This window comes from Cryptomeria japonica, chromosome 9, assembly GCF_030272615.1.
Source record: "Cryptomeria japonica chromosome 9, Sugi_1.0, whole genome shotgun sequence".
NCBI classification, from domain to species: Eukaryota; Viridiplantae; Streptophyta; class Pinopsida; order Cupressales; family Cupressaceae; genus Cryptomeria; species Cryptomeria japonica.
Window position 1 is genome coordinate 158,829,808 of NC_081413.1, and position 26,356 is coordinate 158,856,163.

At 35.8% G+C, this 26,356-nt stretch overlaps 1 protein-coding gene across 2 annotated transcripts in view; it reads left to right on the forward strand.

Moving 5' to 3' along the window:
* The first annotated feature begins 2,770 nt into the window (after positions 1-2,770).
* LOC131059073 (uncharacterized) overlaps positions 2,771-26,356 on the forward strand; it is a 43,606-nt gene continuing 20,020 nt past the window's right edge. Inside the window, exons 1-6 of one of the 2 annotated variants that reach the window (XM_057992499.1) lie at positions 2,771-3,206; positions 5,803-5,919; positions 6,666-6,942; positions 7,171-7,221; positions 7,308-7,404; positions 8,293-8,331. In XM_057992499.1, the coding sequence (XP_057848482.1) occupies positions 3,020-3,206; positions 5,803-5,919; positions 6,666-6,942; positions 7,171-7,221; positions 7,308-7,404; positions 8,293-8,316 (753 nt within the window). In that variant the 5' untranslated portion in view covers positions 2,771-3,019 and the 3' untranslated portion in view covers positions 8,317-8,331. Of the gene's footprint in view, positions 3,207-5,802; positions 5,920-6,665; positions 6,943-7,170; positions 7,222-7,307; positions 7,405-8,292; positions 8,332-26,356 lie in introns of those variants that run through there. The other variant, XM_057992497.1, reaches the window with a different exon arrangement.

The following is a 26,356-nucleotide window of genomic DNA, read 5'->3' on the forward strand; positions in this document are numbered from 1 at the left end:
CGAGAAAGTGCTCAAAACATAGAAAACAAAAGTGCATTCCCTTAAACATTGCAATGTGTGAGCTATCCTAAACAGAAGGGAGATCTATGTCAATTTATTAAGCCCAAATTGAAATGTGAGTTTGCATACATTCAAAAGAAAACTAAAAACACTCTGTAAGGACACAAGTTAGTAGTTTATCATAAGTCTTTGATAGATCAAAATGTCCCTATCATCCTTGTCATATATTGCAGAGAAATCATTAGCATCAAATAAAATTAGAGAAGAAATGAAAAACCATAGAAACAAAAAGCATCCACCTTTCCAGCCGAATGCGACACCCTAATTACATGCATGCAAAACACCCACTTAATGCATGTGAAATAATGAGATAACACATGCGAAATACTGCTAAAACTAATGCGAAAAAGTCACTGAATGAGTGTGAAATTAGAACATAGGTTAGAAAAAGAAATCTACAAAACAATGGGTTAACTTTTAGATTGATTTTAAAATCTTAAGGTTGTCCTCGATATTGTTTTGTATTTTAGGATGTAACCCAGGACTCGGTTATGATATTGAAAAGAGTCAATTTGGTATTCTTGTTCTCTTAGTGATAGATCTGCTCTCAAAGTTTTCTGGAAATGTTTATGTTTCCTTCTGCATTCTACATGTTGCCTGGAACTTGCAAGTTTGAGTCTCACACTATGAGCCATCAAATTAAAAGCATTTTTAGATACAACTTGCAATTAATGAGGAAATTTTGCAGAATGAGATATTTAATTAAAATTTGAGAAGGCGACAAAGGAATGAACAAAAAATGATTTAGCGATCTTACCATACCATTACCTTCAATGGATGAAACACTCCCGATCCACAAATGTGACACTATAAAAGAATGAATGCAAAACAAAATACCTACAAATGCGAAATTATATGCGTACAAATGCGAAATACTGGGTAGGCTTGTGAGAATCCATACCAAGGACCTACAAAAACATAGAAAATAATCAAAAGGTTAGTAGCTGAATTTTCACATCGGGTTCACCATTATTTTTATAGTTTTTTCATGCATAATTAATTAGATTATATGAATTAACCACTAGAATTCAATTCTAATTAAGAAAATCCAATAAATAACAATGAAATAGAATCAAAATCAATAGAATGAATAATAATCTAAAAAAGACTGTACAACTTGAGTTGGCCTAGTGGTGGACGAATTGTGCTCTTGAAAGAGAGGTCACAAGTTCAAATCCCACAAGGGGGTAGGGTATGTACACTTTATTGGCTTCAACCCATTATCAATCAAAAAAACTAAAAAAAATAATCTAAATAAGACTCCTCTATTGATTTGAATCATAGCTTCCATTTCTCTTCTTCATCATTGTGGCTACGTGGATCCCAATATCGCGCTTGGATTCTTGCATAAAATGTCACAATAATTCTAAAGATAGTGGTTACCACCAAAATTGGGAAATGGATGCTCAATTTATAGATTCTGGATGAGAGGAATGGATAGTTGAGATTTATTTGAGAACAAAATTGATCAACGGTTGAGATTGGTTGAGACAAAACTGATTGGGAGTTGAACTCATTTGATTGATGAGTCAACTGGATTGATTGACCAGTGAAATGAGTTGATTGATCAATTCCAAAAAGATGATTTGGAGTTAGAAAAGGTGATTGAGATTGATTTGAGAACAAAATTGATCAACGGTTGAGATTGGTTGAGACAAAACTGATTGGGTGTTGAACTCATTTGATTGATGAGTCAACTGGATTGATTGATCAGTGAAATGAGTTGATTGATCAATTCCAAAAAGCTGATTTGGAGTTAGAAAAGGTGATTGGGGAGTTAATTGAGTTAACTAGGAAGATGACTAATTTGATTGAGAAGTTGACTAAATTGATTGCTCAGTCAGACTGGAAGTCAATGCCAATTATAAGTTCAACATGTGCTATAGGAAATTGGGTTGAAATTCAAATTTCATTTGCATTTGACTTGAATTTGGGTTTTCAAATCATGAAATTGAAAGGCAAATTTGATGAAATTAAACAAAATTAAAGAATTCGAGGAATTTCAAATTTTAAAAGAATGAATTAGTTAATTAAATAATTTAAAGAAATTATTTAATTATTAAAAATTGAATTTAATTAAACAATTGAGATTATTTAATTAAAGGTATTAATTTAAAATTAATTAAATAAAATATTTAATTAATTATAAGAAATGAGGTTAAATGATTAGGTGAAGAAGAAGAAATAGAATAATTAGTAATGTTGATTTGACGATTAAATTAATTCAAAGGAATATAAATTATCTTAATTAAATAATTAAAGAATTATTTAATTAATTAAGACAAATAATTAGTGTCTTAGCGATGAGACATTTTTAGATGTATATAATTTAAATAAATAAAAATATTTATTTAAATGAAGAGAGGCTATTTATGAATTAATTAAATAAATAAAAATCTATTTAATTAATATACGACTTAAGATTAAATAATTAAATAAATAAAATATTTATTTAATTAAACTAGAACAATTTTAGATGTCTACACTATTGTGTTAGCCTTCAACAATTATCTTTAAATTGATATCTTGAAACATACTTTATATATATTTTAAAATATATATATATCTCCATAATTTTTTTACCATTTGTTTTTAATCCTATAATATAAAAAATCGCCTCTAATATTAAAATTTAAAGAACAAAAAAAAAAAAACTAAAATAAAACAGGGATTATAAGAGCGGGACGTGGCATAACTCACGTTTCAGATTAAAGAAGAAAACTCTCTACTCAAGAAGACCAATTTTTTTTGAAAAGCACAGTTGAAAATTTTGAAGTAAATCGTTGGAGAATATCCAAACCAAATTTAATGAATGTGATGAAGACTTTTACAGGTTTTACAATAGAAGCGCCACTTGGCAGAAAGTAACTGGGGTGCCCACCTCCTTATCTGAACGGATGGCAATAAACATTTAATTTTCAGATGAGAGAATTCACTTGAATTTGTAGAGAAGCCGAAGATGGAGGATGATCTGACTTGTATTTCCGTGGCTCTTGACTGGACTCCAAACAACAACCACGTAGGATTCTACGTTGCAAAGGCACTCAACTACTATGAACAAGAGGGCTTCAAAGTCGATCTGATCAGCCCGCATTTAGATAATTATTCAACTACACCGGCCTTCAAAGTTTCTTCCAAATCCGCCAGTAAGTACAAATTCAACTGCAAAGTTCTTTAGCATATTTCCCTTTTTAAATTCTTTGGCTGGCACAGCGAATTTTTTCACAAAACTTTTTAAAATTTATGGTTCTGCTCATAAGTTGGAAAATTCGGGAAGAATTTATGATAAAACCCTTGTCGGCAGAAAAAATGAATTCTGCATGATTTCATTCTACCTATGTTCTTATAACTATCCTTGTAGTTTATATAAATTGGTGTTTATGGCATCCCTTTCAATCAAGTGAATTGTTCAGTTCCAGAAATTTGGATAAGAGGAAAAACCCAGTGGCTAGAAATAACTGAGAGGATAATATTGTCGTTTACAAAATGGCTCATTAGGTAATAAGAATATTTTATTTTTCCTTCCAAAATGCTCTCGGCATTTGAGGATGATTACTATTTTTGTCGTTCAGTTTTCCAAATTATAATATAGCTATTAATTTGAAGGTAATTGCAAGAAAATTCATTGTATATTTTATGAGGAGAAGAGGTTTTTTTTTTTCAGATATAATATAATTGTGTATTAATTTTTTATATCAATATTTGGAATCATATTTTGCTGAAACAATGATGTAAAAAATTAACACACAATTATATGTAGAAGCTCCTCTTTTCATCTATAATGAACTCTGAAAGAATTATGTCTATCAAAATTATTAGATGGTTTTTATTTTTGAAATCATTTGAAATTGAAACATTTTTTACTATAATTATAAAATTTCGGAATTGCTTTTAGATTTTAATGAAATTTTACTTTGGATCATAATTTGGTCAATTCAAGAAAATTAAATTAAAAAAATTAAAATTGTCTTTTTGAAAAAAGAATTAATTAATGGTTAGAGACAGTTCATAAAATTTAATATTTTATTTTGAAAGTTTTTAAATGTTTGAAAACTTAATAAATGCTAAGTGGACTATTCATTCTCATGTGAGTGAGATGGGTTCTTGTAAAGCACTACTCATGAAACATGGATCAATGAGTTTGTCTCAAATATTGCAGAGTTAAATCCTAATAGAAATATTATAATTTGACTTCCCTAGAAAATATCTCCTACTTATCAACTACCATCATATTGTTAGCCTTAAAAAATTAAACCAATTGTCTAGTATTTTCTATAGGCCATCTATTATTTGAATCTAGATCCATTGCTTTCCCACTAACCTATTTAAAAAAATGTTTCACATTTAAAAAAAAATGATTTTTCATTTTTTATTTAATATATCTTATCTTATTTTACATTAATATAGAAAAAATAATACAATATTCACATTAAAAAAAAAAGGAGGATGATAAAAGCCTCAAAAAACTTCAAGAGAAATTAAAAAGTCCTAAGGCCAGAAACATCATAGAGAGTCAAATCATCAATTGACTCCCAACCAGTAAGACAATTTCTGCATTCTCCTCCAGAGGCTGAGTGAAAACTTGCTAGTGGTTGGCCAGCCAAAGGTCCCAGGCCATCCTCCATGATTAGCAGAGTCCCTTGGGTTCTGAAGTAGCGAGAGTGAGATCCATGGTCTTCAGACTGTCCCATTGGGAAGAGTGGCTACGTCCACGCTGATGTCCATGAGGAGAAGTGGAGTCGGGAGGGACCTAGGCAACAAATTTCTGGTTCCGTCCCAAGGCTCAAGTTCTGGTTCCGTCCCAAGGCTCAAGAAACCTGGAAATGGATTCATGATTTTTTTAAATATTTTAGGCCTACCCCTTTTTCTTGAAATATTGTATTTCTTGGAGATTAGCCTTGCCTTACAGGTTTTCCCAAATATGACACAATTTCAGAGTGAAAATTCTTTTCAACATTTATTTTTATTTTTGTTTTATATATATATATATATATATATATATATATATATATATATATATATATATATATATATATATATATATATATATATATATATATATTTATTTATTTATTTATTTATTTTTTAATAAAAAGAGATTTTTGAAAATGTCCAAATTTTATAAGGAGTAAATTAACACTGCAGAAGATAAAAATTCACCACCATGAAGACTGAGAATCACAGCAAAGACACTAGACTAACAGCTAAAATACAGCATTATAGCATATCACTGAGACAAAAGACAGAGAGAGCTGAACTAACAGCCCTAATAGAAAAATCCAAATGAAATCTTCAAATATAGAGCTAGACAGGCAGCTTGAAGCCGTAAAACTCCAGAGTACCCAGGCTGCCCTCAGCAGCATCATTTATATTTCCTTTAGCCTGATTACCTTTCTTTTCGGTCTCGCTTCAAAAATGCTATTGCTGCTTGAAGACAAGTGTAATTTTTAAATGGAGAAATAACTCTTATGGTTTTCAAATAAGTTCAATTATCTCTTTTTGGCAAAATTGTCTTGATTAGTTGATAAAATTACATATCCTACGATTTCATAAATCTTTCTGCATCAGAATGAATTCATGTCTCAAAGTAACATTTTTTTAATAAGGAAAACGGTTTTTTTGGTTATAAATACAGTCTTTACCCAGAAATCCTATTCTCGTATATATGGACTATAGAACCATAAATTATCTCATGTTCATAATATTTGTAAGTGTGACGAACTTCTTGTTATGCTTTGTCAGCATTTGCACTTGGTCCATCAGAGACTGTGATTGGGCACCATTTGCCTCCTTCAAGCCAAACCAGAGCAAAACTTGTTGCCATTGCAACTATTCTTCAGGAGGATGCTAGTGCAATTGGTAAGTAATGTTTGTTTTGGCATTTTTAATTTCACACATACTCTGTCGGAGCGGAAGGTCATTCATGTTTATGAAACATAATGAAATACAGTTAAATTTAGACGCCTTATTTCATTTTTGAAATTTAGTAGATTTTCATAGCCATTATCAATCAAATCAGGCAAACCCTTCAGATGCTATGCGGAGGTGAGGCCATTTGGTTTTTCACTTTCGATGCTCTGTGGCTACTCTTGTAATTATGTGCAATAATCCAGGTAAAATGGGTTACCTGGCCTCCTCCCTGGTGGATAATTTCTCTATAGGCGTGCCTTGAACCTAGGAATTCTAATAACCACTGGGTACCATTTAAGCCCTGATTCTCACTGGTACACATTAAACATCTTATGATAGATTCAGTCTATTTTAGTTAGCAATGACATGAATAGTAATAAATAGTTAGTAGATAATAATTGCAGTTTATTGAATATTATGGACTCTATTTTCTAAAAATCAAATCTAGATACAGCTAACTTGACATATCCTTTCAATTTAGAAACTTTAAAAGACAGAGACTAAAAGAATGTGGCAATATTTTAATACTGATTTTGCTAATCTGCAATTTTTCCTACAATGCAACGTTTAATAACTTCTTTCTCTCAGCATTTGAAATGCCTTATCGTATTGTTTCTTTTCTATTGAGTGGAAGATTTTGGAACACCAGAAAAACAAGTGGCGATATCATGCACATCTCTGTGTTTGGCTTTCAGCTACTTTGAAAGGATCTAATATTTCACGGCCTCGAGATCTGGACGGTAAAACATATGCATCATATGCAGCACGCTTTGAAGGACGCATTGTGCAGCATCTAATTCAAGCTGATGGAGGCGAAGGTCTGTTTACAGAGGTCACTCCTGATAAATTGGGAATATGGAATGTTCTAGTAACGGGAAAGGCTGACGCAACATGGATATTTTCATCCTGGGAAGGGGTTGAAGCTAAACGCAAGCACATTGAACTTAATGAATTCAGACTAACAGATTATGGGTAGACATCTCTCCTTTGCTTTTGTATGAAAGAAGATAAGGTGAACCACAATTCTATTGTCAAGTTAGATAATTACTCATTCTTTTGCTGTCTTCCAAAGGGGGAATCGTGAAAAGTTTAATTTAAATGATGAGATAAATGCTGTTCTAGCTTCTTCTAATCTGAAAATTTAATTGGAGTTTGCTTTAACTCCTGTATTGGAATGCAAATGGTGTCTATTTGTTGCAGGATTCCTTATGGCTTTTCCCCAGTTGTGTTTGCCCACCCCGATACTCTCAAGTAAGTTAAATCTTCAGAAAAAAGTACTTGAATACTCATATTTATTTTTTGAAAGTATAACTGGTCAAACCTGGTTTAAATTTCAGAGCTTATCCAGACATGGTTAGGCGTTTCTTGAGGGCAACTGCCAAAGGTTACACTTATTCCGCGACAAATATTGACAAGGCATCGCTTATCTTATGCGTAAGCTTTAGTTTTCCTCTCCTCACTGCTTTTTTTTCCTCCTTGAAAGCCACAAATCCTAAAGTATATATATTGTCGGATCCATGGCTTTTGTTACCAGTTCTGAGTCTGGTTGGAATTGGTTCCGTGGTCCAATTCGGTTTTCCTGTGGACTCTGGTAGGGAGCAGGTGCAAGGGTGTGGGTTCGTCCTGGATTAATCTGGGGAGTATCCAACAGAACCAAAACAGAAGTGCCAACTAAAGCATTTGAAATACTGAAACAAACTCATTTAATTCAACTAGATAAAGCAGCAGCCCATAGAGAAAATTATCCTTAACAAAGATATCTCAAGAAATGAAGCATCTCATTACCTTCATCTAATCCTAGTGTTGTGTTAGAGAGCTACCCAGTTTTGACCACCTTTGAAGAATTTCCCCTTACAAAGAAGAGACCAAAGGAACTTCTGAAAATGACATTTCAAAATGAATCTTAAGATATTGCTGATCAAGATGTAGCAATATGTATTTATGCAAATGGTTGGCTTTCAATGTTGTTTGTTTACCATATTGACAAGAAATAGTGAGAAAAATTAATGAGCCTCCAAAAGAGTAAAAGAGCATAGGTTATGAGAAGGTGTGTCGAGACGGGAATGTCCATTATTAGAACATTAGTTTAATATTAGAGTATAAGTGTCTGCATACACTTGTAAATTACTTTAGTTAGTTGTTAGTTTGTTATAGCTATGCATATATTAATATTTTTACAGTTTGATCATTAAGATAATGCAATCCTCTTTACATGAAAACACACAAATTCCTTGCACATCATCTTTCAATTTTTACAAACATGTATTATTTTTTATGGATGAAAGAATGCTAAAAATCGGCCATTGATCAATGTCATTGTAGTGTTTCGAGGGGCAATGTTTTTAAAAGCTATCGATTGTGAGGGGAGGGGAAGGATGGCCAATTTATCACTAACATCCTCGTCACAATCATTGAGGAAGTGGGATCTTGTAATGTTGTTCAAGTCATAACAAACATTGAAGTATAAAACTGTTAGTTTGTTAGTTGAAGAATGTTATTCAAACATCTTTTGGATGCCTTGTGCTATCTACTCCCTTAATCTTATTACTCCCTTAATCTTATATACAAAAAATTGGGAACAAAATCAATTGGAAACAAAAATTTGTAAGTAGAGGCCATAGAGATCTGAATGTTCATTACCAACCACCTTATATGCAAGGTAGATTTAGATTATTTTCAAATTTGGAGTTATTGAAAGTAAGTGAAGTAATATAAAATTTTGTTTTTAGTTTCGCTTTAGTTAGTATTTTATGTTCTTAAACTTAAGCCTTAATTTGATCATGTATTCTTTTTAAATTTTTTATTTATTTTTCGATAGGTTTCTAAGACCCATTTGTCCTCTAAAACAATTATCTTGAGATAACTTTTACAAGTTCAAAAGGCACACTCCATCATAATCATTAACCAAACTTAGTCCATATGAAACAAAGCAACATTGAGAGAGTAACAAATATTAAGTAGACATCCTAGAGGACTCTTAGTGGGCTTGTGTGGAAAAATCTTTGTAGTTTCATTAAGTCCATTTTGAGCATGATTCATTATATGGACACAAACAAGTCTCTCTTAGAATAGATATATGATGGCATCAACTCAATCATTAAGAAGATGAAAATTATCAAAAATGAGAAAGAATAAGATTCTGAAGAAACTTTCTCCAAACAAATGTTCAAAGTTCTTAAAGAAAGATGGAACACAATGACCACCCACCACATCTTGTCTTTTCATTGATTCCAAAATACTTTAGTGTCGAGGTTCCTTTTATGCCAATGAGGATTGCACCACATAGAGATTATGGAATCACCGAAGGGTACAAGTCAAATTTTTGTATTCTTTCTTGATCTTGATTTGTAGGATGCAGTCACAAGTGAACTCATTGATTTTCTACACTCCAATGGTCAAAGTACTAAGGCTCTTCGTGATAAGTTAGAGAAGGATGCTCATGATTGGTGATACTTCCACGGCCAACAATTCCAACACCTTCAACTTCTTGTGATCAAATTTTTATTGCATTTGTGGTACCATGAGTAATCCTAGCTTGTTTGAATTCCACTTAATTCTTGACTTAGTGTTTCTCATGTGGGATTTTGTAATGGACACACTAGAATGCCCAAAAACTAAACCAACTACTGATAGGAATTTAGTCAAACAGTTTGCATCCAACTCCTTATTTTTCTATTTAATGTTTAAACCTCTTATGGCTTCGGAAATGAAATGTTTGTTTGTTTTTAAGTCTTTGCATAGGTTTAAAATCACATAACATGAACTAGAAGGAAATTACAATAATATGCAACATGAAGTTTGAACTACTATTGATATGATATTATTTCCAGAATTAATAAAGTCAAATACATAGCAGATTTTTCAACTCACTAAATACTCCAACATTTTTGACATAATGTTCCAACAATGACTTCCCATCTTGCTGCTACAGTAACATGAATAGTGTTGTGCTACAGTAATGTGAATAGTGTCACGCTACAGTAGTGTGAATAGTGTCATGCTACAGTAACGTGAATAGTGCTGTGCTAAGTGCTGCTACAGTATTAATTAGTCTTCAATCAGTCCAATATCTTCATAAAATCATCCCTTCAGAATGGCATAAGCATTGGTCAAGAAGTGAAGAAGGTATAAGCAAAACACCAAATCTGCCTATTAATGATGCTGATAGCAATGGATTCCAAAGGCAAAACCCCAAGGGAAAGACGTCTAGAATGTCACAAGAGAGGATAAACGTCCTCTAATGCCAAGAACGGATCTGCAACTCACACATCAATTTCTTTTCATATTCAACATGTTGAATGAAGCCACAAAAACTTCCTTTTATTCTTTCTCCAAGGGTGGACCCAACTCACTTGAGCAATGTGGGATAAAAGATGTTCAATATAAAACATATTAAAATATTCACTTATGTCTCCCTTGGGTGCCCCTTTGATTTGCACACATCCCCATAAAATAAATATTAAAGTAACACTTTAATATTTTGCAATTAAATTAAATGTTACTTTAATAACACTTCAGGCATTAAAATATATTAGCAATCGGGCTCCGAATAGCGCGAGTGATAGCTCGTCGGAAAGCTCTCTTCGAGGAGTATCGAATCCAATTACCAAAGCTAGCCTCCGTTGTGTCCTGCTGACTTACTAAAAAATAGTAAGTATGCCTGAAACTAAGTAAATCAACTTCGTTTTAGCCCAAATTGGAAATGACTAGGCCAAAACACTCCAGGATCCCCTTAAACCCTTTGTTAGCCCTTGGGACCATGTAGAGCTAGGCTAACGCACATACACTTGCTCAACTGCTAAAGTGGGGACATTACAGATTTTAGGGAGACAAACATTTTTCTTAGGCTTTAGCATCACATAGTGGATGTGTGTACTTACTTAAGTGGTTTTACTTACATCTTTGACTTAAAAAGTATGACTCTTCTAAGTACCAAAGCGGTCACCCTTAACTAGGGGTGTAACTTGATTATTAATGACTCCTAGTATGGAAGTCTGTATATAGAGGGGCTGTACTTTCTATTTTTTACACAAGATAACCAATATTTTTTTTGTTTACGATCAGTTCACTTGTTTCTCTGAAAGATGCCAACTAGGATTTGGTTCTAATCTGATATGTTTGTTTCAATCTGAGACTTTGACCAGCGTATAGAGGTGTTTTGGATTTTTGAAGTAGTTTTGAGTTTTTTAGTGTTTTGAGGAGTTTTTGAATGATGCACCATAGAAACTTAAACTAATTCTGAAAATTGAAATCAGATCTCTGATTTTTATTACAGCAATGCAATATGACAAAGAATGACAATTTATTTCTGCTCAAAGTGCAAATTTGTATACCAGGTTTCCTGAGCTTGCTTGGTTGAGCCTCCTTATTTGATTGAACTTCAATATATACTGATGTAAGAGCTTCCTGAGTGTGGTGTCAGCTCCAAATGATTTTATTGACTCTAAAATGAATTACCAAAAACAATTGGAGAAGAACTAAGCAGACCCAAATGGAAATCTGTCTCCTTGCCAGGCATGGCCCTCTAGGAACGAAAGATTTCCTCAAATTAATGAATGTATTGATCACCAATGGCCTTATTTCTTCCAAATAACTGCTAATATATTATTCTTTATTGCCAACAATGAAAATCAATGCAAATTGCAGACTTAAAACCCTTGTATTTATTTTCTTTGAAACACCAGGCAAAGATAGAAGGTATGGCCCAGCTGGAAGTGGTACGGCTCGCTCCAAAATGTCTTCAAACTACTGAATTTGTCCTCTTTCTGCACTGATTCGAATTTTCATACTGTTGGGTGCTGCTGCTGTTCATAAATCACTGATTTTTGCCCTTTTTGGCAAGATTTTTGAACTTCATGGCAAATCGATAAGTAGAAAGATGAGGGGGATTTCGTCCTCTCACCAAGATCTTGGAGGTTTTCGTCTCCAAATCTCTCCAGACTCCTGCAAAAGTCATTGCAGACCTGCAATGGAAAAATTGCTCCACAAAAATAATAATCTCCAATGCCAAAATGAATGCTCCAGTGCTCTTTTAATCCTCCAACCCTAAATCGAACTTCATAAGGCATCTTTAAAAGATTCCTTGGAATCTTATTCTCCCACAATATGGCGTCAACTTGAGGGTGGGCTCAACATGACATAATTCCCACTTTTTAAAAAAGAACTTGCCTAGGAAATCGAGCCAAGGGGGGTAAAATCATGTCATAACTTTATAAAGTTACTTTTTAATAAAATTTTCTATTAATAGAAAAAAGTAACTTATAAACTTTTATAAGCTCTTATTATAAGCTTTTCTTGATTTCTTTTTCACCAAGCTTCAAAATTGACTAAGTATAGCTCCTCTTAGTGAGCCAAACATCTCTTGACCTCATCATTTGCCTACGGAGATGGCTAACAGGCAAATCTACCTTCCTAGATGGTAACTAGAAAAGAGGGGACATTACATTCTCCACCCCACTCCTCACTCTCTCTTTGATGTTATGCTTATTCTTCAAAATTTTGCATTATGGCCAACTAGAGGTACATTATATATTTAATACTTCACAATAAATTCCATTTCTAATAATTCTAAGAAAAATGAAAGGAAAAGGGTGTTGTTCTAGAGCATACAAAGAAGAATTAGCACATTTTAAGAACATGAACTAGGCTAGAGGGAAAGCCAATTATATATAGTGAAACAATATCACCTTCCAGTGGCCACATAGTTTTACCATGGGTGCTTGTGTGCAATTAGAGGAAACATTGTAGACATGTACAAAAATTTTGCCAAGGTATTGTGACTAGATAAATGAGGCAGCTTACAAGTGGAAATTGGTAGCTTCACCTTGCTTTCCATACTATTTCCCTATCGATGATGAAGTTTAAATAGTTGAAGAAGAAAATTATAATTTGGACAGACCTAAAGTCGAGAATGAGAGCTTGAAGATAGTTTGCGGATGATTATATGGCAAGTCATAGAATTGCTAAGAACATAGAACAACAATTTCTTAAAACAGAAAAGCATATGATGAATTAGACATCTAATAACCACTTCATAGGGTTGTCAACAAACATCCATGCCTGATATCCAAGAGGCTCTACCCTAATAGGTATCAAGAGAATTTGTTAGCATGATGGATTCAAATACGGAAACTATGGCTTCATTTCAGGAAACTTCCAAGTCAATCTGAAATATACTAAGAGATGAAGAAAATAATGTAGGAAAAGCTAATCACAATTTTTTTTATTCTTTGATAATTGTGACAAACCATACAGCAAAATTATTGAATATAACTCACGATCTTGATGTCCAAATTTATTCCTATTATCACCTATGATAATGGTTGTTGGTGAGTGTTTTTATCATCGTTGATAGATTGTAGATAAACTCTTGCAACTTCCTTTCCTTTACCCTATTAAATACTATTGCATAACTGAGATGGTAATGACTACTGGAGGGTTATGTCCCCTAAATCTACTACATTTGCACCTGTGAGATTTTGCCCTAGAAATAGGATATTATTGTAGCTGTGTCACTTATATGATTAGGCTTTTTTAGGTTTTTAATTTTCAAGATAAGCCTTCATCTTTCCCAATTTACCTATAAACTATGTTGCCTCTTGTGATTCTGAAATTATGGATTGAAATCATGGCAGACAACTTCATGATTGGAGGAAAACTAAATTAACTATCTTTCAAACAACTTCCACAGATTTTTGGTGGTTAACTAACTTAGTCCCACCTTCTTTGCTGATGACAATTGTAGGTCAACAACTTGATTTATTGGTTGACTAACTAACTAATATTATTTATGTGTTAACTAACTAAATGGATGACTTACTAATTGAAAGACTTAGTACTTTCAAAGTTATGACCAAGACTATGTCAAAGTCAATCCTATCTGGCAATTGACACATTCAAAGTTGCAGATCAATTTAATAACCAGCCCATTTTTTTTTGAAATATTTCAACTAAAACAAAGCTACAATGCATGCCCTTAATACTTTTTGATGACCCAGTTCTTGAGATGGGTAAAATGAGAGCATATGGTGTATAGGACCGCACCCAATTATCTAAAGTATCACATGAAGTTATCTAATCAAATAAAGAACACAAGGTGGCAGAGCTAGCTAGGTCTACACTTCTTCAATGGACTGCGCTTGATGCATGAAACTGAAAGGAAACACACTATATGGCAGAGCCAACCAAATCTTCACTTCTATAGTGGAATGTGCTTGATACAAGAGATAAAAGGAAACACTTCTAAGTTTATTCAATAGAGTGTGCAATTACAAGGCAGGAACACATGGCAGCAAGCCATCCTTATCTATGTTTATTTAGCGGTGTGTGCAATAACATTAAAATGCAAATATGAAACCACTTGTAGTGCTACCATCTAGGGTATTACAAGATAATATAAAATGTATTACAAATCATCATTAGGAAACATAACTGCTTAATATATGCTGATATAATGTGTTGATCACAAACTTAGACTGCTGGAACCTCCAAACAGAAACCAAATAGCATAAATGAACAAGTATTCAAGTACCCAACATGAAGTATAGCTCTAGGGGATGATACAAGAGGGTGGTATAGGTCTGAAATCACTCTAAAGTTGCTGTCATTCCATCAAACAGGTATGATACACTGCAAACACCTCTCTATGTTGATGTAAGACCCCCCCAAATGAAGTAAACACACTCCAATCTGATACAACAATGAGAAAGCACTCCACACTGCCATTAAACACTCCAGACACATTGGAATTGAACATTAGTCAATTGCTAAGAGGAAAAACTGGATTTGCAGGGTTCTATTTTAGACTAGAAAATAGGCACAACATTCCAAACTCATCATTAAACCATACAATGCCAAGAAATTAACATTACATGAGAAGGATCACAAACTTAGACTGCTGCACTTCAAAAAGTAAATTTCGGTCAAAGGGATTCTTACATAAGAAGGATAAGGACAAAAAACATTTTCAGGATGATTCCAATCAGTCTAAAAATGTGTCAACTAGGTTGGATAATGATTGATTCAATGGACTTAAAAGGAAAAAATTAAGTTTCTAATGTAGGGAGCCATGGGACCCATCTCATAAGTGTGCTATTAAAGAAAAGGCTAAGCAGATTGAGTACTTTTTAGCAAATGAAACAGCTTCAGAAAAATTAGATCAGCGCACTGATTTGGAGAGTAGTGAAGAAGAAAGTTCAACCGACAATTCAGAAAAGGAGCAAGGATGTGAAGTAACAATTGCCTAGTTTTCTAGTTTTCAAAAAGTTGGATCATTCAAAGTTAGAGGAGTTGTTTGTAGGCAGCGGATAATTATTCTTATTGACACAGGTGCTACACATAATTTCATCAACAAATGGTTTGTAGCCAAGAGAGGAACTGTCGATGTGTTTTTTATGCACATGCGAACACAAAATAAAATACCCAAAAGTATCTTATCCTCTCTTGAACAAAATCTCTCAAATGCTGAAGATTAGCTTAAGGATCACTTGAGAAGACTCCAAGGTTCATGAATGTAAGGTCACTACATGTGGATAAGCTCATTGGTTTGATGTGATTATGCTGGAATCACAAGGGGACTTACATTCGAATGCTTGAATGCTTGATTCGCTGGAACTTAGATCATCTAATGTTGCGATTTAGTGATGCTTTTTTTATCCTAAACTAGCTTGAGTTTTAAAAAATGGCAAAAGATGAAGGGTTGAGACAGTCTATTTCAAGGCCTAGAATGTAAGAAGATGGATGAATAATTAGGCAAAATCCTACTAGGCAAGGTCTCACCATCAAATAGAACAATTGGACACAAGCTCAGTGCAATCTTCTAAGGACATTTCAAAGATATTCGAATCAATACCATCAAATATTGATCACCATTCAAGTTAATGCATAAGCACTGGATGTATATTGATTCGAAGTTAAGCTCATATCATTCTAGTTGACCACACAAGGCACACTTACAATTAGTAAGAGGCTAGTGGTATGGACTAGGTGGATTCCACATAAATGTATTCGACAAATTCCTCCATTCAATCTAATTTATTTATCATCTAACATGAAGATCCAACAAGAAACCATGCTCATTGTGAAGAAACAACACACTTCACCATAACTTCAATGAAAATGGAGTTCATTTACAACTTAGGCAACAATTTTTGCCTTCTCCTCGTACTCTACGCTAATTGCTATTGTATTCTTTTAAGACTATCTATATGCTAATATTAACTATTAGCTATTAACTATTCTATTCGCTATTAACCTTTTCAAATGAAGAGCTTGAGCTTTATATAGAGAGCTCATTTACAATGAACGACCAGGATTGATTCTCCATCAATGGCCAAGACTTCACAATGAAACCCTAATTAGGGTTTGTTACAACAAACTCTCCTTAGGCAATGAGAAAACTGCTTTCAATGAATGTGGACCAATAGATATCAAGGGTAGGTACATCGGAGTTTGTGCCTTCATGCATGAACTAGGTACATTGCATCTAGACATGTTGATGTGGAATTCATTGATTGGTGGAAGGGATGACTAGGGTGCCACCTCAATCTTGCACTTTGTAGACTTGATTTGATTCATCATCATGAAAGAGTGTTGAGCAATATCTCTTGATACTCAACATTATCCAGTTTGTTTAAAGTGGTGATGATGATGAGAAGCAAACTTTGATTAACTCTTTTGATACTATCTGCTTCTTCAATCATGTTCGATGTAGGTCTTGTGATGACTTTGGTTGACTTTCTCTTGCTCATGATCTACTTTGAGTGGATGATGCGCTTGGTTGAATGTAGCTCTTCAATGTACTAAATTTGATTCTTGGATTCTCAAAGGGAATTCAAAATTGTCAAACATTCTTCCATCATGTGGGTTATCTTTTCTTCATGCTCTAGTGCCTTGAAGTAGTTGGATGATTTCTTCCTTGCACCCTTCGATCTCTTCATGTCATCATGATATGGTGAGAATATTTTAATATCTTGAGATCTTCTCCTCCTTGATGTTCTTGTGTTTGTTGATGAAGCTTCTTGAAGGCATCTTCCTTGTATCTTGTTCTTGGTGTTGAAATTCTCTCTTTAAGATCCTTGTTCCGATCTTCCTTCAACCTAGCCCATTTGTTCTCTTTCCTTACCTCCTGCAAAATGAACAATTGAACATCAAGCACACATGATATACAGTTTGATCTAATCTTTGATTTTTGATGATTTCTTTCTAAATGCAATTAATGAATTCACTGTGTAGAAGGTAATTTGAATGTCCTAGCACAAATCTGGGTTGTCTCAAGATGAATTCGCTTCTCCCTAATGCTCAAATGATGAATTTCACCTTTTCAAAAGATCAAACCTGCATCTCTAATATTGAAATTCGTCCTTATGCTGATGAAGTTTGTTGTTGCTTGATGAAGTTCACCAATATTCTGATGGAATTCGCTGACCTGCTGCTGATGGAGAAAAGAAAATGTTTTGAATTGATGATTAAAATGATTAATTTACCTTCCTTATATATGCACTTAGGGCAAAGGATGTGTCTTTTGTGTATAAGGCCGACTTGTTTTGACAAAAATAACAAATTGCTTCCTTAATGCTGGCCAACTTAATACATTGAAACTCTCCCTTTTAGAAATTCGATTTTTAAATAGAATTTTGGCACCAAAAAGCTTGCCTTTGAGTAACTCGCTTTGGGACCTTGGCAAGGTACATGAAATGATAAGAATTCGCTCTTGTACCATTGCAAGTACGTCACCTTGATCAAAAAATTCGCTCTGTCCTCTAGAAGGTACATCAAAAAATTCGCTCTATGACCCTTGCAAGGTACATCAATTGGATAAAATTCACTCTATGACCTCTCCAAGGTACATTACTTCAAAATTCGTTCTAGGACCTTTGGGAGGTACATGACCTCGGTCAAAAAAAAAAAATTCACTCTAGGACTTCTCCAAGGTATATCATCTTGATAAAAATTCGCTCTATGTCCTTCGGAAGGTACATGACTTACTAGGAAAGTTTGATCTCAAATCTTAACAAGGTACATGCTTGAACAAATTCGCTCTAAACCTCTCCAAGACTTCAAAATTGACTCTTGATCTTCACTTGGATAAATTCTCTCTTGATCCCTTGCAAGGTACACATCTTGGCAAAAAATCGCTTTGGACCCTTAGGAAGGTACATGACTTCAAAATTTTCTTTCACTTGGTTGGTTTTGACCTTAAGTTTTCCAATCTTTCTACATGAAAGCCTCATCAATTTGACCCTTAAGAACACCCATGAAAAATTCTCTCTATGACCTTTGGGAGGTACATGATCTTAAAAAACTCGCTCTAGACCCTCTAGAAGGTACATCGAAAAATTCGCTCCAAGACTTTAGCAAGGTACATCATTTGGTGAAGGATTCGCTCTGGACCCTTAGCAAGGTACATCAATTGAATAAAATTCGCTCCATGACCTCTCCAAGGTACATTACTTCAAAATTCGTTCTAGGACCTGTTGTGACGTTTTCACACATCGCCCCATTGCAAATGGGGACCCTTGCTTTTTTTGTTTTTTAGGCTTTGTTTTTTTGGTCTTTTAGGGTTTTGTTAGTTAGCCTTTGCATTTTGAGTGTCGCCCAGGGGATCACATGGATAAGCAAGTCCGGCTTGAGTGAGGTCCTGATCCTGAAATTTGGCTAAGTCTGGAATGTCCTGATCCTGAAATTTGACTAAGTCTGGAAACTGAAAAAACCTCCAAAAACTAGATTTTGCAATATAACTCCCGGAGGTCTGAAACCACTCTCAAACATCTTGAAAGTATATATGGAATATAACTTAAAGTAAATGTTATATTCCATAAAAGTTATCCTGATAGAGAGTTCGAAAAGTCAAATTTTGCTCCTGTCCTTCACTGAGGATCCAGAGTGAATTTCGCTCCTGTCCCTCTCAGGAGGACCAAGGCGAAGCGCTCCTGTCCCTCACCAAGGGACCAGGGCGATAATACTTATTTGAGCCATTCCTAACCTTGTTTGGACGAATTGAGACATCAAAGGCATGGTGAAGGGTAAAATGAGCATGATAGAGCATCCAGACTTGATCAAAAGCAATGAAATGATGAAGTTTTTGCCTAGAAGGTCAAATTCGCTCCTGTCCCTCACTGAAGGACCGGAGCTTGAAATCCAAAATTGCCTTGTCCTTGAAAGATTTGAACGATTTCGCGAATTGAGAAGATCAAAGGAGATACATTTTATCAGTTGAATATAATTTGAAAGCGCAATCATAAGGAAAATTGACCCTAGAAGCAAAATTGCTCCTGTCCCTCTGCCAGGGACCAGGGCGAATTTAAGTGATAGCTCCCGCCCCTCTCTCAGGGACCAGAGCGATTTTCCTTATAAGACAGGTTTTGGGCGAAGATCAAGTAACTGTTAAGTTTGAGACAAGCAAAGGAGGCGTAACGAGTCCGTTGAAGATAATTTGAAGATTGTAAAAATGCCAAGTGAAGCCCATATTGTCCTAGGCACTCCTGTCCCTCTCCCAGGGACCAGAGCGATTTCTTCCTTAGACAAATCTCTCGCCAAGATGAAGCAAATTTCATGTCAAGGATGAGTGATGGGGAGCATAGCGGATCCATTGAAGGTGGTTTTAAAAGTTAGCAAAGCATGATTGAGCCTACAAGTGAAAGTTCGCTCCTGTCCCTCAGCCAAGGACCAGGGCGAACTCAAGGTTATTTAATATTCCCTCCAAGCTTAAATCACTCCAAGCTAAGATACAAAAGGGGCAATGATGTTTGGAACGCCTCGGAGAGGAAGTAAAGTATCAAAGACCGCAAAGGTGATGGAAATGCCCAAGTTCGCTCCTGTCCCTCTCCCAGGGACCAGAGCGAAATGTTCAAGTGTGTCCAAATTTAAGTTGCCACTCACATTTCAAGTGTTCAAAAGGGAGTAAGGAACATCATTTTACACCATGAAGACAGTTGCAAGTTGATATAAACAAGGATGAGCACAAGGAACAAAGGTTCGCTCCTGTCCCTCACCAAGGGACCAGGGCGGTATTCACTCAAATATCAAATTTGCGTTGTAAAGGACGAGTAAAGTATGCATGGAATGAATGGATAACATTGTTACTTGCCTTGCGATATAAATTGGTGATTAAAGAGACAAAGACCCAAGGAAAAAGGCAAGTTCGCTCCTGTCCCTCACCCAGGGACCAGGGCGAAAGTACTTTAAAGCACACTCCTTCCACAAAAGGGACGAATTAAGCTCAAGATTCCCAATTAAAATGCTATTTTGGACGTCTAAGACAAGACTCTGAACGTGAAAAACAAGAAAAACAAGGCCAAAATGAAGGAGCGCTCCTGTCCCTCTCCCAGGGACCAGAGCGATGTGGTTAGTGTCCCTTATTCCTCCCATGCTTAGGCGCCAATATTTTCGAATTACATTAAAATGCCAAATTCGATAAAAATGTGAAAGATTTAATTAAATTGGTATTTAAAAAATAGCGCGTGGACTTTCAATAATTAATTTAAAGCCTTTAAAAAATCGAAGTTTTTAATTACAAAGGCATTTAATTAATTATTATTAAATTAAATTTAAAAAAAAAAGGGAGCGCTTGGGGTATTATTTTGCAAGGTCGGCCCCCTCTTTTATTAAATTTTATTTGTTTTTTGGGCCTATTTTCCAAGTCGGCCTAGGGGCAATTATCAAGATGAGCGCCTATATAGGAGGGGTGTGTTGAGCATGTTAATCCATCTTTCAATCATTTGTCCAAGTGCGATTTTGAAGGAGCAATAAAGGAGTGCGAAATCTGGTCCAAGAAGGAGTGCGAGTTGAAGGCTAGAGGTGGAGCGAATTTTCCTCAAGACGTTGAAGGCTAGAAGTGGTGAAGTTGATAGAAGAAGCACATTTTGGAATACTTCGATCCACATTTTGCCTAGCAAACTTGCTTAATTTTGCATCTTTTCTTAGAGTTAATTCTCAAGTGGAGGTATGGCGAGATTCTCCTAGTCTCAATTTTGAATTTTGAATTTTCAATCTCAAGTGGCTTAGTTAAATTTAGGAAATGATAATTCAAAGATTTGTCATGAGGTTTCCTAATTTAAAACTTAAATCCTCTTTCTAGTTTATATTTCCACGTTGCAAAACATGTTACTAATTTTGAAATGTTGTGTAGGTATCAAGATGGCGACTCCCAAGCTCAAAGGATTTACAAGTCGAAAGGCTCTCATCAAGGAAAATCAAGCCAGATCAAGGACGATCAAGCAAGGACAAGGGCGACCTCCTCCAGCCTAGTATCAACAAGGACGACCTTCTTCGATCCAGCATCATCAAGATAAGGGCGACCTCTTCCAATCCAGTATTCCAAGGCGAGGTACATCAATCATCCTGCACATCAAGGACACAAGGAGTTAGAATAAAGGTTCGTTGAAGAAGCAAATAGTTCCAGATGAATTAATTAAAGCTAGCTTCTCAACAACATCAAGTTGAATATTTACCAAGTTACAAGTGTCGGACGAGGTGGCATCCTAGTCATCACTTCTCCAGTCAGTGTGGTCCACCTCAGCACGTCTAGACTCAATGTATCTAACTCATGGAAGGTGGCACAAACTCCGATGTACCTACCTCAGCTATCCATTGGTGGAATTTCCTAGAGAGGACATGTGTCCAAGCAATACAATTATTTCATTGGTCGAGCATTAAATGTTATGTAATGGTTGTAACAAACTCTAATTAGGGTTTTCATTGTAAAATCTTGGCCATTGATCTCGAATTGATCTAAGCCATCAAATTGTATTGTGGGCACTATATATGCCCTGGCATTTCATTTTGTAAAGGCAGTTAGAGAATTGGAAATAATAGAAAGCAGTTAGTAGATAGAGAGTAGTTAGAAGTTGATAGAATAGCAATTAGAGTAGAATAGGAGGACAAGGCAAGAAATTGTTGCCATTGATTGTAAACAAACTCCATTTTCATTGAAGTAATGGTGCAGTGTGTCGTTTCTTGCAATATGCATGGTTTCTTGTTGAGTCTTCAATCCTAGATGGTAGATGATTAGATGAGTGGAAGAAATGTGCTTGATTGATGGTAAAATTCGTATATCCATACTACTAGCAGTTTGTTGATTGCAGACTTGCCTTGCGTAGTCAACTGGAATCAATCAGCTTAAGCTTAACTTCAATTGTCGCTTCTTCATTGATATGCATCAACCTGATGGTGTCTATGCCTGCAGTGATGATTTGAACATCATAAAGCTTTCCTTCGAAGATCGCACTAGCCTTGTGGAGATGGTCCTGCGATGTCAAAACAAGACCTAGTTAGAGTTTCATCAAAGATCAATCATTGCTCCTACATTCTTAGTATTAGGATTAGATCCTCTCTTCGCCCTCATCTTTTTTCCATTTTTCAAATCTAAGCTAGTAAGATCCTGTGTTCCAACAATATTCAAAGGCAAATCAGAAGTTCAATCATCAAATGTAAGTCCCCTTGTGATTCCAGCAAATCACATCATACCACAAAGAGCTTATGCACACGTAGAGACCCTACATACAAGAACCTTGAAGTCATCCCGATTGGTTCTTTTCGCGACATCTTCAGCATTCGGAGGCTTTATTCAAGAGAGGATAAGGTACCCTTGGGTATTTTATTCTGTGTTAGGCAGTGTACAAAATAAACGTCAACAGAATTGGCGCTAGAAGGAGGGCTGAGCATTTGAAAGTTCGATCTTGTCAAGTCACATAGCATTTGAAGAAATTTTCCAGAGCTTTTTGCCCCCCTCCATGCTTGACAAAATTGAAAATGAAGAAAGGTGAGCGAACACGAACTCTTGAATCCAAGGAAGATTAGTGGAAAGCTTTTTCTCAAACAAAGAAGGAAGGTGATCGTTGGGTCGTCAGTTGGACTTACGCAAGAAGGAATCAAGCTGGAACCAATTATACGTTCAAGTTGAATCCGAGATTTTCAAGATCTCCCTTATTCCAGAAAATCCAAAAAAAAGTGAAAAATAGAAAATCAAAAAAAAATCAAAAAATCGAAAATCAAAAAAGAAAAGATTTCTCAATGGAGCGACAACAGTTTCACGAGGAGCAACAAGTTGATTTTCCTGAACTTTGGTGGAGATTAGATACACAACTTTATCCACAAAGATTGTCTGAGTTTGCAAGACCAGGGCAGTGTCGAGTTCACGAGACAGAGGAACATGATGAGATGCATTGCTTGAAGTACTTATCAAGGATGGAATCGGCAGCGCAGGGAAAAATCTTCTTTTGGGATGTCCCCAGGCCAGAAACAGAAGAAGGCAACTTCAGTATCCCAGAGACTAAAGATCCTCTTCTAAGCTTCATGTGGATGGTCGAGAGTCAGCTCATTTTGGATGGTGAAATGTGTTTAGAAAACATATTGCTACCATTGTGGTGTAGAATTCACAACTCACCTCACTCCGAATTTACTTGCTCAGTATGTGAAATGGCTATCAATCAAGTCAGAAACCAGTTTGGAATGCCAACTTTGTCCAAGGAAGAATGCATCATTAACAGATCTTGGGGTGCACATCTCGCAGCCGAATTCAGGAAAACCTATGAACAGGACATTGCTCCAGCATCTGAATGTGAGAAGGATCAAGTGTACGTTGACGATACTAGTGCACCTGATGATCAATGTATTACAATGGATAGCCCGCCATGCCTTGCACCTGAAAAGGAATACCATGAGACAAAAGTTGAAGAAGCAATTGAGAATACTCAAACAGTGATAAAGGAAGATCCAGGGGTTGAACAAGCAATTAAAGAAGAGGACGATTCATTCCTTGAAGAATTCTCACTTATGCTACAAAAGGAAATCCTTGAGGTTGAATTGCAGGAGGTTTCAAATAGCCTCATTGAAGAGGACAATCAAGTTGAGATGTTGAATGAAGAATCACAAATTATCATAAGTGAGCCCAGATATGAAGAACAATTCAAAGGGGCGCTTGAAGATTTCATCACCATTATGCTATTTAAGGAAGTATTGAAGGATCTTGTAGAGGAAATACAAATGGAATCACTGCCAAAATTTTTTCTAGATAAGCAAGTTATTGTGAGTGATAAGATCCATCATCAGCACCGACCCCCTGATACTAAGCTTGAAGAAGAAAGGTCACCTGAGATTATCTTTGATCCACTAGAGGAGATGTTTGAGGCTCAATCCATCAAGGAGACTCTCATTTTTGAAGATATGCTAACAAAATTTCATGAAGATGCCTGGTTTATGCAAGATGTTTCGGTGAAAACAAAGAGTGTTGAGCTATTCGAAGGGGCGCTGAGCTTGTTTCAAGAGGACTTTCCAAATCTAGGTCAACATACTACAAATGCTCGTGGAATAGTTCATCACCAATGGCAACCTCCTGAAGCAGCTGGTGACCTCGCTTGCAACAATGCAGTGTCGTTTGAGCCTGAAACATGCCAGGTTGTTTCTTTCCTTAATCCTAGCTTTGACAGTTATTATGATTTTGATTATGGGGATTTTGGGAAAACAACTTGCATCGGGATTGATCATGGTCCTAATGAATTACCCCAGTTGATCATTTTGAGTGAAAATTTGCTTGAGTATGAGAAATGCATGGTGAGAGTTTGCCTTTCTGTATTTAAGGATGAATTTGCCCGATTGAGAACCATCACGTTTGCCATGCTCCTGTTGCACAACCTGAGAAATCATGTGAAGTTATGTATATATTTTGCTTCCTTGAGTCGTGTCGAGTCTAGGACTCTTGTATATAGGTTTAGAGTAGGTTTTCTTTTCGTGTCTTTAGTTAGAGCTCTTTTGAGCCTTGTTCTTGATTTGCCTTGAGTCATTTGACTCATGATCTAGTGTGGCTCAGGTAGTTTAGTTGTTTGCTTTCTTTAGTTTGCTTTTGGTGTGCGTTTTAGCTTAGTTTGCTTTGAGTCGGTTTGTCGGTCGGTTTGCTTTAGTTTAGGTGTCTTGAGTGGGAGCCTCCATTTTGTGAGAAAGGTGTTTGTGTTGTTGCTCACACACTGGCAATATCCTGGATCTTATGTTGGACTCATTTCTTAGATATCTATTCATGAAGCGCTCAGAATCTGAGGTTGTTCCTCTCCAGCTTTATCATCTGATTAGGACCTGTATTTGACTTGGAAGGGAATCATTTTCTATATCTTGATGCCGACATCTGTTGATTACTATATCTTCACACATTAATAGACTCCGAGTCATTATGGTTTTCAGGCAAAGCTGTGATTGGTGAAAAATCTAAAATCTGGCTTCAGTGCCACCGCAATCCTCAAACCCTAGTAAGCTTTACTGCTTACGAGCCAAAGGAATTGACGGAGTCAAAAAGCAATATCAAAAGGAAAAAATGAGAAAATGAAAGAGAAAAATGAAAAAAAAGAAAAAAAAGAGTGAAATGAAATGAAATATCAAAATTGGCTAAGGGGAATATACGGATAACTCCATCGGGGCTATAGACGCCTGGGTGGCAATGGAGCAATGTTCGTGAGCTTGCGGTGATAACCTCGTCGGGACTATGGACGTCTGGCTGGCAGCGAGGCTCTATCCAGGATGCTTTTGAAGTTTAGATAAACTACGTAGCCGATAACAGGGGAACCTGAAGGTTATAATTGTCTTGTCGAGAAGAATGAATACACTTGCACACACCTGGGTAATCAAAGACTAAGTGTCTAGATCTGGTTAAAGATTCTCCTTCTACTTTGAGTGCATTTTCTAATCTCTTGATGAGCTAGGTTGAATTTTCCAGAGGTTCTAGGTGTCGATTGAGTCTTTATCTCTGAAATGTTTCAGGAACATTTATTCAAGGTGGCGCTAGATGTTGTGACGTTTTCACACATCGCCCCATTGCAAATGGGGACCCTTGCTTTTTTTGTTTTTTAGGGTTTGTTTTTTTGGTCTTTTAGGGTTTTGTTAGTTAGCCTTTGCATTTGAGTGTCGCCCAAGGGATCACATGGATAAGCAAGTCCGGCTTGAGTGAGGTCCTGATCCTGAAATTTGGCTAAGTCTGGAATGTCCTGATCCTGAAATTTGACTAAGTCTGGAAACTGAAAAAACCTCCAAAAACTAGATTTTGCAATATAACTCCCGGAGGTGTGAAACCACTCTCAAACATCCTGAAAGTATATATGGAATATAACTTAAAGTAAATGTTATATTCCATAAAAGTTATCCTGATAGAGAGTTCGAAAAGTCAAATTTTGCTCCTGTCCTTCACTGAGGATCCAGAGCGAATTTCGCTCCTGTCCCTCTCAGGAGGACCAAGGCGAAGCGCTCCTGTCCCTCACCAAGGGACCAGGGCGATAATACTTATTTGAGCCATTCCTGACCTTGTTTGGACGAATTGAGACATCAAAGGCATGGTGAAGGGTAAAATGAGCATGATAGAGCATCCAGACTTGATCAAAAGCAATGAAATGATGAAGTTTTTGCCTAG